Below are 15,152 nucleotides of genomic sequence, written 5' to 3' on the forward strand. Positions count from 1 at the left end.
CCTGCTGCAGACACGCCTGGATGCCCAGAGGGACGCTGACAACCCCTCGGAGAAGGTGGTCTCCCAAGATCTCTTCTGCTGCGGCAGCCATCCCCAGCACGGCTTTGCCAAAGCCCACAAGATACAGATTCCTCTGCGCTGGGAAAGCTCGGCCCCTCACGACGAGTTGGGGGCCTCCATCAGTTCTGAGCTCCAAGGCCCTCCTGAGCATCCGGGCTGGCAGGACGACATCCACAGCACTGCGGAAGAGGTATTGCCCGTGCTCCCTGAGGGACATACTGTGTGGCAGTAGCTCACTGGTTAGGCGAGATGCTGAGGCCCAGCAGGCTGGGGTCAGACAGGCTCTACTGATCCCATGCAGGGCTGTGAGAGCCAAGGGCATGTCTTAGGAGATAGCTGGCCAGCTGTTTCCCACCTGGAATGAAGGGAAGGAAGAGTCATGACTCAGCCAGCAAGAGACATGTGGGTTTTGGCTTTGAAACTGGGGACCCAGAGGGCTAGGAACCGAATGAAGTGGTCAGTCTGACATCCTCATCCAGGCTAAATGCCCATGAAGGCCTAAGTAAGGACTGAAGCAATCATGGAGCTGTGGATTTAGTTTTGCAACAGATCCCCTTCTCTTCTCCTTAGCCTCAGCCTCCTTAGCATCATACCAATGATATATTTGGACTGCTCCTGTCTGGGGAGTTCACATGTAGTTGCCTTGTACAGCTTCCATCACCCTGTTTCTATTCCCTACAACTCCACAAAGCCACTGTGAGGACCAATCCTCCACTGTTTCGTTTTGTCACCACCATACATCTGTTATTGGCTGCTTCTCACTTGGACTCTTGCTAACCATTTCTTCAGGATAACTTTCCAAAATGAGGGGGCTCTTTGCCATCCCCAAGGAGTCAGACTTATTCTGAGCAGGGCTCCCACCGTTTGTGGCACTTGACTAGAGAAAAAAAGCTCCTCATTGTAGTACCCAAAAGCTGAGTTCATATTATTTGCTGTTAATTGCTGCATGCCCCTGCTGTCTCTCTGATATAGCCACTGACAGAACAGGCTTGTGTACCTCTGTGGCTGTTTGAACCCCTGCTGATGGTTATGGCAGATGCTGCCAGAGATGAGCTCTCCAAGATAAGAAGCAAATAAAATGAGGGCAAAAAAAATGTCCTTATTTCTGTTTTATTCCCTTGTTTACTGTTCTTTAAATAGAAATTCAAAACCCTGACAAGCCTGTAGGCTTAAAAAGCCAAAAATGCTCTCCTTTTTCAGGCAAACTCCTAGTCACCTCAGGGTGAGGAGTGTAGAATTTGGCTTACTCTCAAAGACAAAAGCTGCAGTAAGTGTGGAAGGAAGAATCTGCTTCAGTAGCTCATATCCTGAGTGGGAGCCCAGTGCCAGTCCACAGATGTCTGTTCCCTCCCCTCCAGACACCTGCTGCATTCTGCATTTTCCCCATTAACTTGCTGTCGGGTTTCATTGTGCCATGGACTCCAGCGATCTCAATCTATCTCCGCAATCAGGTGTTTTGTTCTAAAACGAAGACATTTTATAGCAGGATCACAGTGCATGCAGCTAATTAAGCTGTTCTTTTCTCTGATCTACACCTTTAAATTGCCAGCCGTTTTCTGTTTGCAGGGGCAACTGCAATGTTTGCAAGGCAGAATTACTGCAGCATAAGCTACATGTGCTCTACTCTTACTTCCATTTGATTCAGCTTAAAATGATGCAGCTTTTTGTATGGAAAGCACAAGAGGAGCGCTGCCTGACGCCACAGACGGAGGAAGCTAAAGGACCCTGTTTGATGTGTTAGCTGTTACATGACTCCCAACACCACATTAGTGTTTGCACTTTCCCACAGCCATTATGATCAATGCCACACCACCCTCAATAGGCCACGCAGTGACATTATCCTATTTTGCAAGATGGACACAGAGACAATACAGGCCAGATTCTATTCCACCTGTCAGATGCCCAAATTGACTTAGGCACCTAAGTGTCACCCTATGCCATCCTTCTCAAGACCCTGAAAAACTGTTAATGCAAAAAGCGAGTGGGTCCTACTCCTCCTCGCTGCTTTTTGTGACCTGGGCTCAAGGCTAAGAGGACAGTGTGCTACAAAAGAAGATGGGTGCACTGACTGCTTTTCAGGGACCTGAGTGAGGTAAAGCAGGATGGCTCTTGGGTGCCTACACCAACTTCAGCACCTAGTAGGTGGAGCTGGATCTAACCCTAATGACTTGCAAGAAGTCATCCATGGAGCCTGCAGCAGAGCAGGGAAGTGCTGAGTGAGAGTCCAGTGCATTCTCCACACCATTTTCTCTCTCTCCTAAGAAATAACAGATATCTGCAGAAGACTGTACAGAATAGGACCTGCCCTTCCAAAAATGCATCACCCAAATACATCTGAAGACAGATTCTCATACAGGAACTGCCCCACACCTCTCATTCCAGGAAATAGTTTCTCTCATGTTAGAAAAAAAAGAGGACATTTTCATCCAGCTTTGTCAGAGGGGAGCATCTGGGGGGCTGGAGAGAAAATTCACAGGAGGGCCCATCACATAAAACAGTAAACTATTGCCACATTTTATATCTGCAGTGGGAAACCCTCAAGAGCATAAACAAACTCCTTAGTCTCAAGTGTGCCCTGTCCTGGACTCCAGTCAGCAAATGTCCTGTCTCTGCCTCTCCTAAGAACATTTCTTACTTTTGGAGGGGGTCTATAATTTGGGAAGGCTCATGTGCTTGCCCCCCACCCTAAGGGGCTCCAAGCCACTCATAGACCATGCCCCACAGATAACCAATTACCTTTCAGCTGTCTGTTCCTCCAGTAAATGCACTTGTGTGTGTGTGTGTGTGAGATGTCAAGGGCTTCTGCTCTTCTGGAAGAGCTTACAAGTCCAGAGGTCCCTGTACTCAAACACTCCCACAAGATGTTAATAATTAAAAGCCAAGCCTTCCTATTGCTCTGCTAAGCCCAAATCACTGCCCCACCTCTCCATTCCATGGCAGAGCTCAAACAGATCAGAAACCCGCAATAATACCAAAGCTAAAAAGCCCACTGGCAAAAGACATGCAGATCAAGTCTTGGGCTGGGTCACATACTTGCAACAGAATTTACCCCTGCCTGGAATACCTGTATTTTACAATGAAACAGGGCACCTGCTGTGGGATAGGGGCTCACAGGAGCTACCCTGCCTGATTCATCAAGCAGGCAGAGACTAAGAGGGAGTTCATTTTCTTCTTCCTGTCCTTTTGTTGGACCCTGTGCTCAGCTACACTTGATGGTAGGACTTGTTCAGAAGCAGCAGTGTTAGCTACAGTGAGGGCCCCTTTCCGTTAACAAGATGGTAAAAGTGCTTATGAAGAACCTAATCTTCAGCCCCTAGTGTAGAAAGAGCACATAAACAGCTCATCCCTGCTGGCTGAATCCAGCGGTCAATCTATCTTTCCAAGCCCAATAAACTCCCTCTGCATAGCTGAGCAAGCTGATGGGGGAATGTAGTACAACCAGCCTTGCTGCTGTGAATCCTGCACTGAGCAGTACTCCCCCTGACCAGAGCTGTTCATTTCCACCTCTGAGCATAATATACCAGGCACCAGTGCTTTTAAAAGCTATCCCCACATGCTCAAATTTAAATGACAAATTCCATTTTAATGTACCTGAACACTTGCTAACGCTTGCCCCATGTGGTAATTAACTACTATAACAGTGATGTAATGTCTGAACTGCAACTGTACTTAAACAATAAGGGCCTGATCTAGAGGCAATTCCAGCCACGAGGAATCTTTCAATTGCCTTCTGTGATGAAATGACTGGTTCTGTGGATGCAGAGAAAATGGTGGTTGTGATATACCTTGATTTTAGCAAGGCTTTTGATACTTTCTCCCAGGTAAGCTAAGGAAGTACAGGCTGGATGGGATGAATGGATGTAAGGTGGATAAAAAATTGGCTGGAGCATGGGGTTCAGAGGGTAGTAATCAATGGCTCGATGTCTAGTTGGCAGCTGGTATCAAGTGTACTGCCCCAGGGGTCAGTCCTAGGGCCAGTTTTTTTCAACGTCTTCATCAATGACTTGGAAGATGGCAAAGTGCACCCTCAGCAAGTTTGCAGATGACACCAAGCTGGGGGGAGTAGTAGATATGCTGGAGGGTAGGCTAGGATTCGGAGTGACCAAGACAAATTGGAGGACTAGGCCAAAGGGAATCTCATGAGATTGAACAAGTGCAAAGTCCTGTACTCAGGACGGAACAATCCCATGCACTGGTCCAGGCTGGGTGCTGACTGGCTGGGAGCAGCTCTGCAGAAAAGGACTTAGGGGTCACAGTGGACAAGAAGCTGAATATGAACCAGCAGTGTTGCCCTTGTTGCCAAGAAGGCTAACGGCATTCATAGGTGTGCTGCCAACAGATCAAGGGAAGTGATTATTCCCCTCTATCCAGCACTGGTGAGGCCACATCTAGAGTACTGTGTTCAGTCTTGGGCAGAGCCGCCCCAAGCAGGGTGCAGGCCTGGGACAAATCAGCCCATACAGGGCCCTGCCCCCACTCCAATCCCACGCACCCCAGAGCTGAAGAAGCTGCCACCGCCATCAGCAGTGGCAGTGTTGTGGGTAGCAAGCGGCTGGATGTGAAGCCCGTGGCGGTGGCGCAGTCGCTGCAGCTGCTCCGCCCAGCTCCACAGGGCCCCTTCAAAGAGCAGGGCCCAGGGCAGTCACCCTGATTCACTCCCCCCTAGGGACAGCCCTGGTTTTGAGTCCCCTCACTACAGAAAGGACGTGGATAAATTGGAGAGGGTCCAGTGGAAGGCAACAAAAATGGTGAGGGGGCTGGGGGACATGACTTATGAGGAAAGACTGAGGGAACTGGGCTTATTTAGTCTACAGGAGAAGAGACTGAGAGGGGACTTAATAGCAGCCTTCAATTACCTGAATGGGGGTTCAAAAGTGGGTGGAGCTGGACTGTTCTCAGTGGTGGCAGGTGACAGAGCAATGAGCAAGTCTGAAGTTGCAGCAAGGGAAGTTTAGGTTAGATATCTGAAAAAAATGTTCTCACTAGGAGGGTAGTAAAGCACTGGAACAGGTAACCCAGAGAGGTAGTGGAAGCTCCATCCTTGGAGGTTTTCAAAACTCAGCTAGACAAAGCTGAGCAGGGGGTTGGATTAGATGACCTCCTGAGGTACCTTCCAACCCTAACTTTCTATGATTCAATAAACTTTGGATTAATTGTATAGACTCTGGGTCAGATATTGATCTCAGTTATGATGGTGTGAATTCAGATTAACTCCAATGAAGCCAACAGTTTCTCCAGGTTTATGCCAAGCAACTGGGGACATAATTTAGCCTCTACACAACAGCTTCAGTTGCCTTGCTGCATAACTCTGTCACATCTTTAAAGATGAGCTGTGCGCCGAGGATAACAAGACCTTTGCATCAAGAACTGTTTACGGACACAAGGTGAATGTCTGAGCACTGTTCTACAGCGCAGCTAGGTGATGCAGCCTGTGTTTCTATTCTGCCACATCAGATACTATGAACTGCTGTTATATTTCCTTGTGCCCCAGTGCCTATCATAAGTACCAGTTGTATGCATTCTAATCAACCAATCTGTTGAGCTTTTGGGCTCCTGCTATTCACTGGAGCAGTCTGTTTCTGCACTGACTGCATACACTTTCCTGCTTCCTCTGTACAGCTTAGTACAATGACACTCAACCAAGATGCTGCACCACCTGGGGCACCATCCTTTCAAGGGTGCTGCAGGGCCCTATGTAATGTTAGCACTGTTGTGGGCTTTCCAAGTTCTTTAGGTGCTCTATTATTTTGCCTTAATCAAAAAAACGAGGAGAAACTAGAAACTGGCATTTTCTGAGGAGTGCCCTGAATCCAAAGAGGGGTGCTTTGGGTCTAATAAGAGGTGAATCTAGAAAGGTTGAGGACTACTCTTTTAGCACAATTAGGGACCTACCTAAATCATGGTTTTGCAGATTTCATGAGAACAGCATTGTCTGTGATCGCTGGAAAATAGGGCATTGGCTGTGATTTCCTGTAAAATCAATCCACCCAAAAAAAAAAGGTAGTGGCATAGATTGAGTGAAGATGCCCTCTGCCAATTAATAACTAGGGGTGAGGCCACCAGGGCCTCATAATCAATCAGCAGCGAGGCGCGAGGCCATTGTGAAAAGCCTGTGAAATCAGCTCTGGGCACCATGAGCGGGCTGTGAAAAACCTGTTGTTTCACCATGACTTATGTAGGACCCTAAGCATAACAGTTGGGCTTATTCCAATGCCTATATCTGCCCCAACGCAGGCCACTTTCCATACTCATGCCAGTTGCCACATTGCTGACATTTACTTTGAATTGACTTTTCCTTTCCTGGTTAATTAATTACACTTGCAGTCATGTTTTGGGGATGTCCATGTAGGCTTTTTATTTGAGCTCCTGTTCACTCTGCAGCTTGGCATATGCACACTGCTTTTTCCAGCATCCAGTTCATCTTACTAACCACTCCCTTGTTTACCATCACATCCCAGAACAGTCTGGTCTTTAGCGAGTCTCAGTGCTCCCTATTCACAGGGCCACATACGTGGGTCTGGAACAAGACTCCTCCACTTCTCCTTCCTACCACATTCTCATCCTGAACAGGCCTTACAAGGTTGTGATTATCCTCCGACCACTGTATGACTTCTGCAAAGCTTCCCGCTCCCTGCTCCACAGAGGCACGATGCCAGTGATTCTCAACCAGGGACTATAGCAGCCCGGGGTGCCTTAAGCCCTTTCCAAGGGTGCTGCACGTTGCCACACCAGGTCAGTGCAGTCAGGGCCTTGTCAGACGTTACACCGCAAGCCACACAAGTGTTCATCGCTTCAGGGCTAGCCTGCAGCCATACCTCCAGTGTGGGCAGCACACCTGTGGGGTGCGGCCACACCAGCAGGGCAGGAGCTGGGTAGTGCGGTCACAGACCATCCTGCCCTGAAGCAGAGCAACTCTGAGCTGCCTAAGGAGGGCTGGCAGACACTGAGAGGTGTTGACGTGAAGGCAATCCAGGAGTGAAGAGCTCCAGGCATATCTGTCATCCTTCAGGGATGTGGGCCTACACCCACCATGTAACCTTTTAGCCTCCATCGCATGGGGAAACTATGGAAAAGGATGTCAATTGACTACTGGGGACAAATAATAATAATAATAAAAAACAGAGACATAAGTGAAGATCAAAGGTTCAAAAACCAGAGTGCCAAGGGGGGGGGGACACGGATCCGAGCGCACTGCACAGCACCCGCGGCCCTCTGCTCCGACACGGGAACGCCGCAGGGCAAGGACTGCGGCCCCGCGGGCTCTCCCTTCGCGCAGGTGCGCGGCCAGGAGGCTGACCGGGTCCCGGCCCCTGGTGCGGCCACGGCCACAGCCGGGGGTGTAAATAACAAGGTGAGCGGCACACGGCAACAGATCCCGGGCGGGGCAGGGCGCTCCGGGCTGGGGGCCTGCCGGGGCCTCCCTCTGCTCGCGCGAGGGGCCGGATCCAGGCCCGGGGGACCCGCCGGCTGAGGCGCCAAGAGCTCCAGGAGCCCAAAACGACCGCGGCCAAGGGCTCAGGAGCGGCCGAAGCCTCGGCCGCGCTGGCACCGGCCCCTTCCCGCGCCCGAAGAACCGGCGCCGAGCCGGCCCCGGCCCGCGTTACCTTCGCCCGCAGCGCCGCGCCGCGCCCGCGCACTTCCGGGGCCCTCTGTGCTTCCCGGAGGACTTACTCTGTGGTCCGTAGAGCCCTGCGGAGTCCGCCAGTGCCGCTGCCGGGGGTGGGGGGCGCACCCTCTCTGGGCGGACCCCGGCCCAGGACGAGCTGGCGGAGCAGGGGCGTCTGCTCCCTCCCCCGGCCCTGCGGGCCCTGAGGCACCCTGGGCTGAGCCTGCCTCGTCCCTCTGTCCCCCCTCCTTGGTGCCACCTGGGAGCGTCAGACTGCGCCCCTTCTCCCCGCATCTGGGGCACCTCGCTGTGGCGGCCCAGAGAGTCGAGCCATCGTCATCCCACCCGGGTTTTGCCGCCTGAGAGACAAGGCCGGCACACTGCCGGGCCCTGCCGTCGTGCCATGCGATGTCCCTTGGAGGAGGACCGTTCCCAGTCTCCCCGTGCTCTGTTCCAGGGTTGATGTGGCCTGCTTCATCCTCTTCACCCACCTCCCCAGCTGGTGCTGGCTGCTGAGGCGCGCCTAGCCAACCATATAGGGCCCAGTATGATAACTTGGATATTTCTACTGGCTCTACTTAGCCTAGGCCTATCCTGGTACTTGGGACTCGAGTCTGTGTCCCAGTGATGCAGGGTTGTCATCCAAGGCAGCTCCAGCAGCAAGGTTATAGTAGGGACCTCAGGCGCCTGCCGGCCATGCTTGACATGCCCATGCTGACTGCAGCAGAAACAAGCCTTGTGCCCCTCCTGAACAAGCCACCTTTCTTTGGGTCTGAGATTAGCCGGGTTGAGTCTGTGAGGGTCGATTGCCGGTTGGCTTAATGACCATGTGAGGGTAGAGGGGAGGGAGCAGGAGATAAGGTGGGCATCATACAAAATAGTTTATCGTGGAACACCCTTTAGTTACTATTTCAGTAACCAGCTGTATTCCTTGTTCACCCTGTTATGCATGCTTAGGAATCTCTAAAAGAAAACAACAAATTGCTAAGACTGACAAGCTCGACTTGGTCTCTTTCCCCTTTCAAAGTATAGCTTTTGAATAAATTATTCTCCTTTTTTATAGTTTCATATCTAAAATGACAGAAATATTGTAATTCCCCAAAATAGAAAATATATCGCAGTGCGCTCTAGCCCAGAGTCACTCATGGGACAGCTCTTCAGTAAGCATTTATGGTTTTACAACATCATCTAGTGATTTTATGATATGGGCAAAGGTTTACCAAATGTGGCAAAAAGTATGAAATCACCATTGTAAGATTAAGTGGTTTTCCCTATAGACATGATACTGTATCACAAATAGAAATGAGGGTTGTGATCTCAGGATTTTCTGTCCTCACCATAAAAGAAAACTTTTGATATAGCTGTGTCTCACTCAGGAAAGGTTTCAGATAAGAATGATCTGGATGGAGGTACAGAGAAAGGAGTATGAAAGTTCTTATGCATATTTGTGCTAAGAGTATTTTAGTTTCATGTGAATCATATTCACGGCAAGATTATCAAAGGAGAAGAGCTATTCAAGTTAAAGCACAAAAACAGAAGAGCCGATGGCTACAAATAGGTTATGGACACATTTAGAAACCTTCTAATTTCCAGTCTAACTATTAGAGGGGTGAAATATTGGAACAGTATTCCAAACCAAGAAGTGGGATTAAAGAACCTGAATCACTTGGAATCAAGATGGAATTTAACAAGTTTTTGGAAAGAGCAGTATGATAGGGTCAATAATCAGCACATGTGATAAGTGGATTCATAGATTCTAGGGTCGGAAGGGACCTCAGTGGGCCATCTAGTCTGGCCCCCTGCCCCTGGTAAGCAAGAAAAGGGTCACCAAACCTGGGATCATGTGATCCCAACCAGGTACCTGTGCAGTCTCTTCTTGAAGACCCCCAAGGATGGGGCGAGCACCAACTCCCTTAGAAGCCCATTCCAGATCCTGGCAACCCTGACCATAAAGAACATTTTTCTAATGTCCAGTCTAAACCTATTCTCCAGTAGCATATAGCTATTGTTCCTTGTTGTTCCAGGGGGTGCCCTGGTAAACAGATTGTCACCTACTTCATGTTGCTCTCCCCTTATGAATTTGTATGTGGATTCAAATGTTGCCAGTTCTCCTGTGGGGAGTTGATAGGTAACCTTTCTCTGTTTTGGAGGCACCTGGAAATCCTTTGTTTGTAGGGACCAGGGAGGATTTTATCCCTACACTGGTGGAGGATGAGAACAAGGCATTGTGGCTGTGATGGGACAAAATGCTGTTACCAAATACAGCTGTGTTTAAAGGGCTACAGGAATGTGTGGGATGGGCTGTACTTAGGAGAGAAGATGGAGCCAGACAATTGTGTCACCGTCCCGTCACAGACACCCCCATAATACCATATTAATGGAATGACTAGAAAACTGTGATCCATCTACATCGTACCAGGCACAATAGGGCCCAGAGCCCTCATACAGTCTTCTTCAGACCCTTGTCACCACCATCCCCCTATGTTATGGGAGTGGATGTTCTGACTCAGACACTCCCCGGCTTATCATTCTTTTTAACCCATGGGATGAGCGTGGGGACAAAGAATGAGTTTGCTCCAAAGTGAGAAGGAATAGAGCTGCTGAACACTCAAAAAACCCCCAGGGGTTGTCAAAAACCTGAAAACAAGGGATTTTAATTGTCAATGCACTAGGGAGAATAACAGGACTGGAAGTTTCCTTGTTTTCAAAGGTTTAATCCAGTGGTTCTCAACCTCTTTTGACTTGAGGCAGCCCTCAGTGGACTCAAGGCACCTCTCCATAACTCTTGTGAATTAAGCAGCTCCCAATTTCAAGAACTAGTTTATATATTACAGTGCTTACCTCCTTGCAAAGGAGCTGGGCAATGACAGTAGGGGATTGGCCAGGCAGGAACAAAGCCGTGCCTGTGCTCATCTCCTCCGCTTATCTCCTTGCATTTCATGGCACCCTTCAAAGGATTTTATAGCACCCTAATTGATAGCCACTGGTTTAGGTGGAGAATCAAGACGTTCTGCAATGTTCTTTATTTTAGCTGGCCACTAGGCTTCAGCACTGCTGCATGGGGAGAAAATACTCTTGTGCTAAACCAAACTGGCCACAGGATGTCACTTGTGCTCCATGTGCAGAAATTTACCATGTAATCTACAAAGCAAGGGAAAAGTCATTAAGGAGAAATTACGTTACAATAAAATAATTTAAACTGAAAGCATCAACATCGCACTAAGAATCATAGAACAGTAGGACTGGAAGGAACCTCCAGAGGTCATCTAGTCCAACCCCCTGCCTGAGGCAGGATCATCCCTATCCAAACCATCCCACACAAATTCTTGTCTAATCTGTTACTAAAACTACACAGGCAACCGGGGCACACAACCACAAAGCAGTGTGCCCCAACCTGCCTAAGGTAAAGCAGGGGGACAATGGTAGCCAATGTCATGCTGCTGTAAGGGTTGTTATAAGCCTGCTCAGGATGACAATGTGGTAGGAAGGGGAAGGAGAAGCGGAGGAGTCTTGTCCCAGACCCATGTACATGCCCCTGTGAATAAGGAGCACGGAGACTCACTGAAGACCAGACTGTTCTGGGATGTGATGGTAAACAAGGGAGTGGTTAATAAGAGATATATTGGATGCTGGAAAAAAGCATATGCCAAGCTGCGGAGTGATTGGGAGCTCAAATAAAAAGCCTAGATGGACATCCCCAAAGCATGACTGCAAGTGCAATTAATTAACCAGGAAAGGAAAAGTCAATCCAAAGTAAATGCCAGCAATGTGGCAACTGGCATGAGTATGGAAAGTGTCCTGTATTGGGGAAGATATAGGCATTGAAATAAGCCCAACTATTATGCTTAGGGTCCTACATAAGTCATGCTGCTGTAAGGACTCGAGATCCAAGGAAGAGGGAAGCATCCCCCACTGCAGAGCAAGACAAAAAAACCCCACAGTCCATACCAGTCTGACCATGAGGTAAAATTCCTTCCTGACCTTAACTGTGGCAATCTGTCTGACCCTGAATGGAGGGGCAAGACCTTCTTGCCAGGAATCTCCAGGTTTTAGCCCCCGCAGGAGTATTGGCACACCAGTCAAAATCTCCAACCTCGGTTGCAGTCAACACCCAATGGTTCTGAGAGGAAGGTGAGGAAAAAAGGTCAAACAATCCCTCCCCACCCTCCTCCCCAACATGTATAGCAAACAGATGATTCTATGATGCTTATGATAAGTGAGTCTACCTTCCAGCACTGTGGGGTGGGGACAACATTCATCTGGGGACACAGCAATAGTATAGAATTAGTAAGTAAAAGACCCATCCCTACAGGAACGTGGGAAACTTTTGCAGATTCACAGAAATTTAGGGCTGGAAGGGACCTTGCAGGGGTGACACACAGGGGGTGCACACGGGTGCATGTGCACCCCCTGCGCGTGGCAGTGCATCCCCTGCAAAAAGGCGCTGCTGACACTGTCGGTGGTGCCCACAGGTGGTCACCACCCAACTGCCGGCACTGCCGGCAGCATCTGCAAGCAGTCCATGATCACCCCTGGCTGCTGTTGACACTGCCGGCAGCACCTGTGGGTGGTCGCTGATCCTTGGTCAGCACTTAACACCCCACCCCCCTGCTGCCGACAGTACCAGCGGTGTCTGCGGGAGCTCCCCACTCACCGCTGCCGTGCTCCCACCACCACAGCTGCCCTGCCACCGCTGGTGCAGCCGTGCCCCCCAGCTGTCGGAGGCACGCACTGTGTATGGGACCTTGTGAGATCATTGGGTCCAGCCCCCCTGCTCTGCACAGGAAAGACTGCTGGGGTCATATAACCCCAGCAAGGTGTGTGTCCAGTCTCCTTTTGAAGCTCTCCAGGGTAGGTGCCTGCACCACCCCCAAATTGGGAGTCTATTCCAGAGTCTGGTCACACAAACTGTAAAGAAGTTTATCTTTATATCTAGTCTGAAACCTTCTTCTAGGAGTTTATGACCATTGCTCCTGGTTTTCCCCTGGGGTGCTTTGGTGAATAGTTGGGGGAAACTTTACATCAGTTTCCCGCACTGGATGCTGTCACTGTGCATAAGTTTCCCACTGTGGGGTGGGATAGAGAGCAGGATACAGACAATGCTGTGGGGTCATGAGAACTATTAGACAGACTAAGGGAGTGGGGAATATTGTCCCCCAGACCTGAGTCTTTCTCTGTTCCCACTTTTTGTAGCTTTCAGTCTGCCTCCTGCCCCTCCCTGTCTTGCCCTGCCTCAATAGGCCTTCTTTTCCTTATCCCTCACAACTCCTCCACTCACCCTCTCTGTGTAGGTATTGACCTGTGCCTCCATAGGCAAAGATAATACACACTGCAGGGCTTCCAAATCAGTTATCACTCTTCCTCTTTGTCCCTTTCTCTGCTCTTAATACTGTATCAGTCTAATATTCAACAATTCCCACTCAGGCAATATATTTTCATAGGCACAAAACTGATCCAAAACAGCCTGACAGGAAAGTGTTCACTAAGACTAAAGCTTCTTCCTCACTCCTTCGAGGCCAATAGAGTGCGTCTTGGAGGTGTATGGTGTCCCAACCAAAAAGAGCCCCTCTTTCAGAAAGACTTTCAGGAAAACAAGAGTCGAGATGAGGTGACAGGAGTTCAATGGGACTCCCTGCCCAAGAAAGACCACTCAGTTTTAGGATTATAGGATCAAATCCTTAATATCTCACCAGTGGGTACAAAGCTACATTAAGATACGTTAAGTCTGTGCACTAAAATACTTTTGTTCTGTGTTAGTAAGAAGTTACTTCCAGGGTAAGACCAGAACTTTGCGAAGTGCAGCCCAGTGATCAATTTTCATTTTTAAATAAATAATTTAAAAACCACATACGTACATTCATTATGGAAAAATAACCTCAAGTTTTATTTTTAAATAATGTTAGAGATGGACAAAAGCACAAAAGAATGAGTTAACTTTAATACACAACATGCATTACTCCAGAGATAGGATATGATCCATGTCAAATCTCATGACTATTTACTGCACATTTGAGCATTTGCTATAGTCACATATAAGCCAGTATAATAGTTCCACGTCCCAATCCTGAGACATACAACTGTAAAGTAAATGCATTTACTTTCCTGTTTCTGCAACAATTGGTAATATCATCTTGGAAACATGATCCCTAATTTTAGTTACATGTGAATCATCATCAAGCAAGCTGCAGAGATCTCTCTAGAGCACTGGGCTTTTTGAATGACACTTTCACTGGCCATAATTAGTCTGTTTGACCTGCCTGAGCCCTTGAGTTCAAATGGGAGAGAGCAGCAGGTCCAATAGCTCCTTCTACTGGTGAGTTCTCTCAAACAGGTGATTGTCCAATGCTCTCTTGCTTTCAGCATGCTGACCACTGCCAGTCTTTGCCTCTAGAAGGCACACAGCTAGGATCTTGTTTGATGAGATTCATTTGCTGCAGTTTTCAAGAGGGCTTGGTTCCTCTCACCTGATGGGAAGTTGTCTGTCCCTTCTCCTGAGCAGTTGGACACAGTCTTGAGCTGCATACCCTTCAGTGATGCCATGGCACAGGGCTGATGTTCACCAAGGTCTTTCCTTCCACCCAGTCCCTCCTGCTCCGGATCTTCAGTAAAGATTTGTATGACAATAACTCCAATGAGGAAGAGCAGCCATCTCTTGACCAAGTTTGCCTCCTGACGTGGCAGGTATCTTCTCCGCTGGGATGGATATAACACTCTTATGGATTTCCTCCTTCTCTTTGCTGGATGGCCTGGAGACACTTCAGAAGCCTGGCCAGCACATATCTGCTTTGGCAGACTCGTTGATGTGCTTTGCAGCAGGTCCATTCTGGAGAAAAGGTTCTCTCCAGTGAAGGACGCCATCTCCTTAGTATCCTGCACAGCTGGTCTGCGGTGGGAATTCTGGCAGCTGTCTGAATGCTAAAGCAATGTCTCTTTGCTCAAGATTTATTGGATGCAGAAAAACCAGAGGAACCAAACAACAGTAATAAAATAATATTAATAACAACAGAGCTTTTATTTAATCTTCTTGAGGTAAATAATTAAGATGCCAGAGCTGAATTCCTGGCGTGGTTTATGCTTCTTTCAGAGGAGCTCTTATCTGATTTCACTTTCTAGTCCTACTTGTACTATAAATACTTTCTTTGCTGAGTGAAGTTGTCATGGGAGGAGCTCAGCTGACTCAATCCATGCTGGAAGGCATCTACCCCAAACACTAGTATGTCTGCTCATGTGCACTGAACATAAACAGAGATGTAGCTGTTGGAACATGATCCTAGCTCTCCCACTTCCATTCCCTTCTGTGACAGCTCTCTAGCCTCTTTACCTGCCTCAAGAAGCTTCCATGGTTCATAAAGATCAGCCCTCAGAAGACGCACTGCTTTTTTACTGAAGTTCAAGCATCCCACCCTGCCCTCCCACAGACCGACTCTGAAGAGCCCATTTCCAGAGGTGACCTGTGCTAATATCAACAGGAAGGAACCACTGAGAA

General features: G+C 48.7%; 1 protein-coding gene across 1 annotated transcript in view; it reads right to left on the reverse strand.

Annotated features, from left to right (window-relative positions):
• GLYCTK (glycerate kinase) overlaps positions 1–8,724 on the reverse strand; it is a 20,775-nt gene extending 12,051 nt beyond the window's left edge. The window contains exons 1-2 of the mRNA XM_025210421.1: positions 7,665–8,724; positions 2–415 (exon numbers count right to left, since the gene is read on the reverse strand). Coding sequence (XP_025066206.1) covers positions 2–382 — 381 coding nt within the window. The 5' untranslated portion in view covers positions 383–415; positions 7,665–8,724. The remainder of the gene's footprint in view (position 1; positions 416–7,664) is intronic.
• Between the last annotated feature and the right edge of the window lie 6,428 nt (positions 8,725–15,152).

This window comes from Alligator sinensis, unplaced genomic scaffold (genome assembly GCF_000455745.1).
Source record: "Alligator sinensis unplaced genomic scaffold, ASM45574v1 scaffold610_1, whole genome shotgun sequence".
Taxonomy (NCBI): Eukaryota; Metazoa; Chordata; order Crocodylia; family Alligatoridae; genus Alligator; species Alligator sinensis.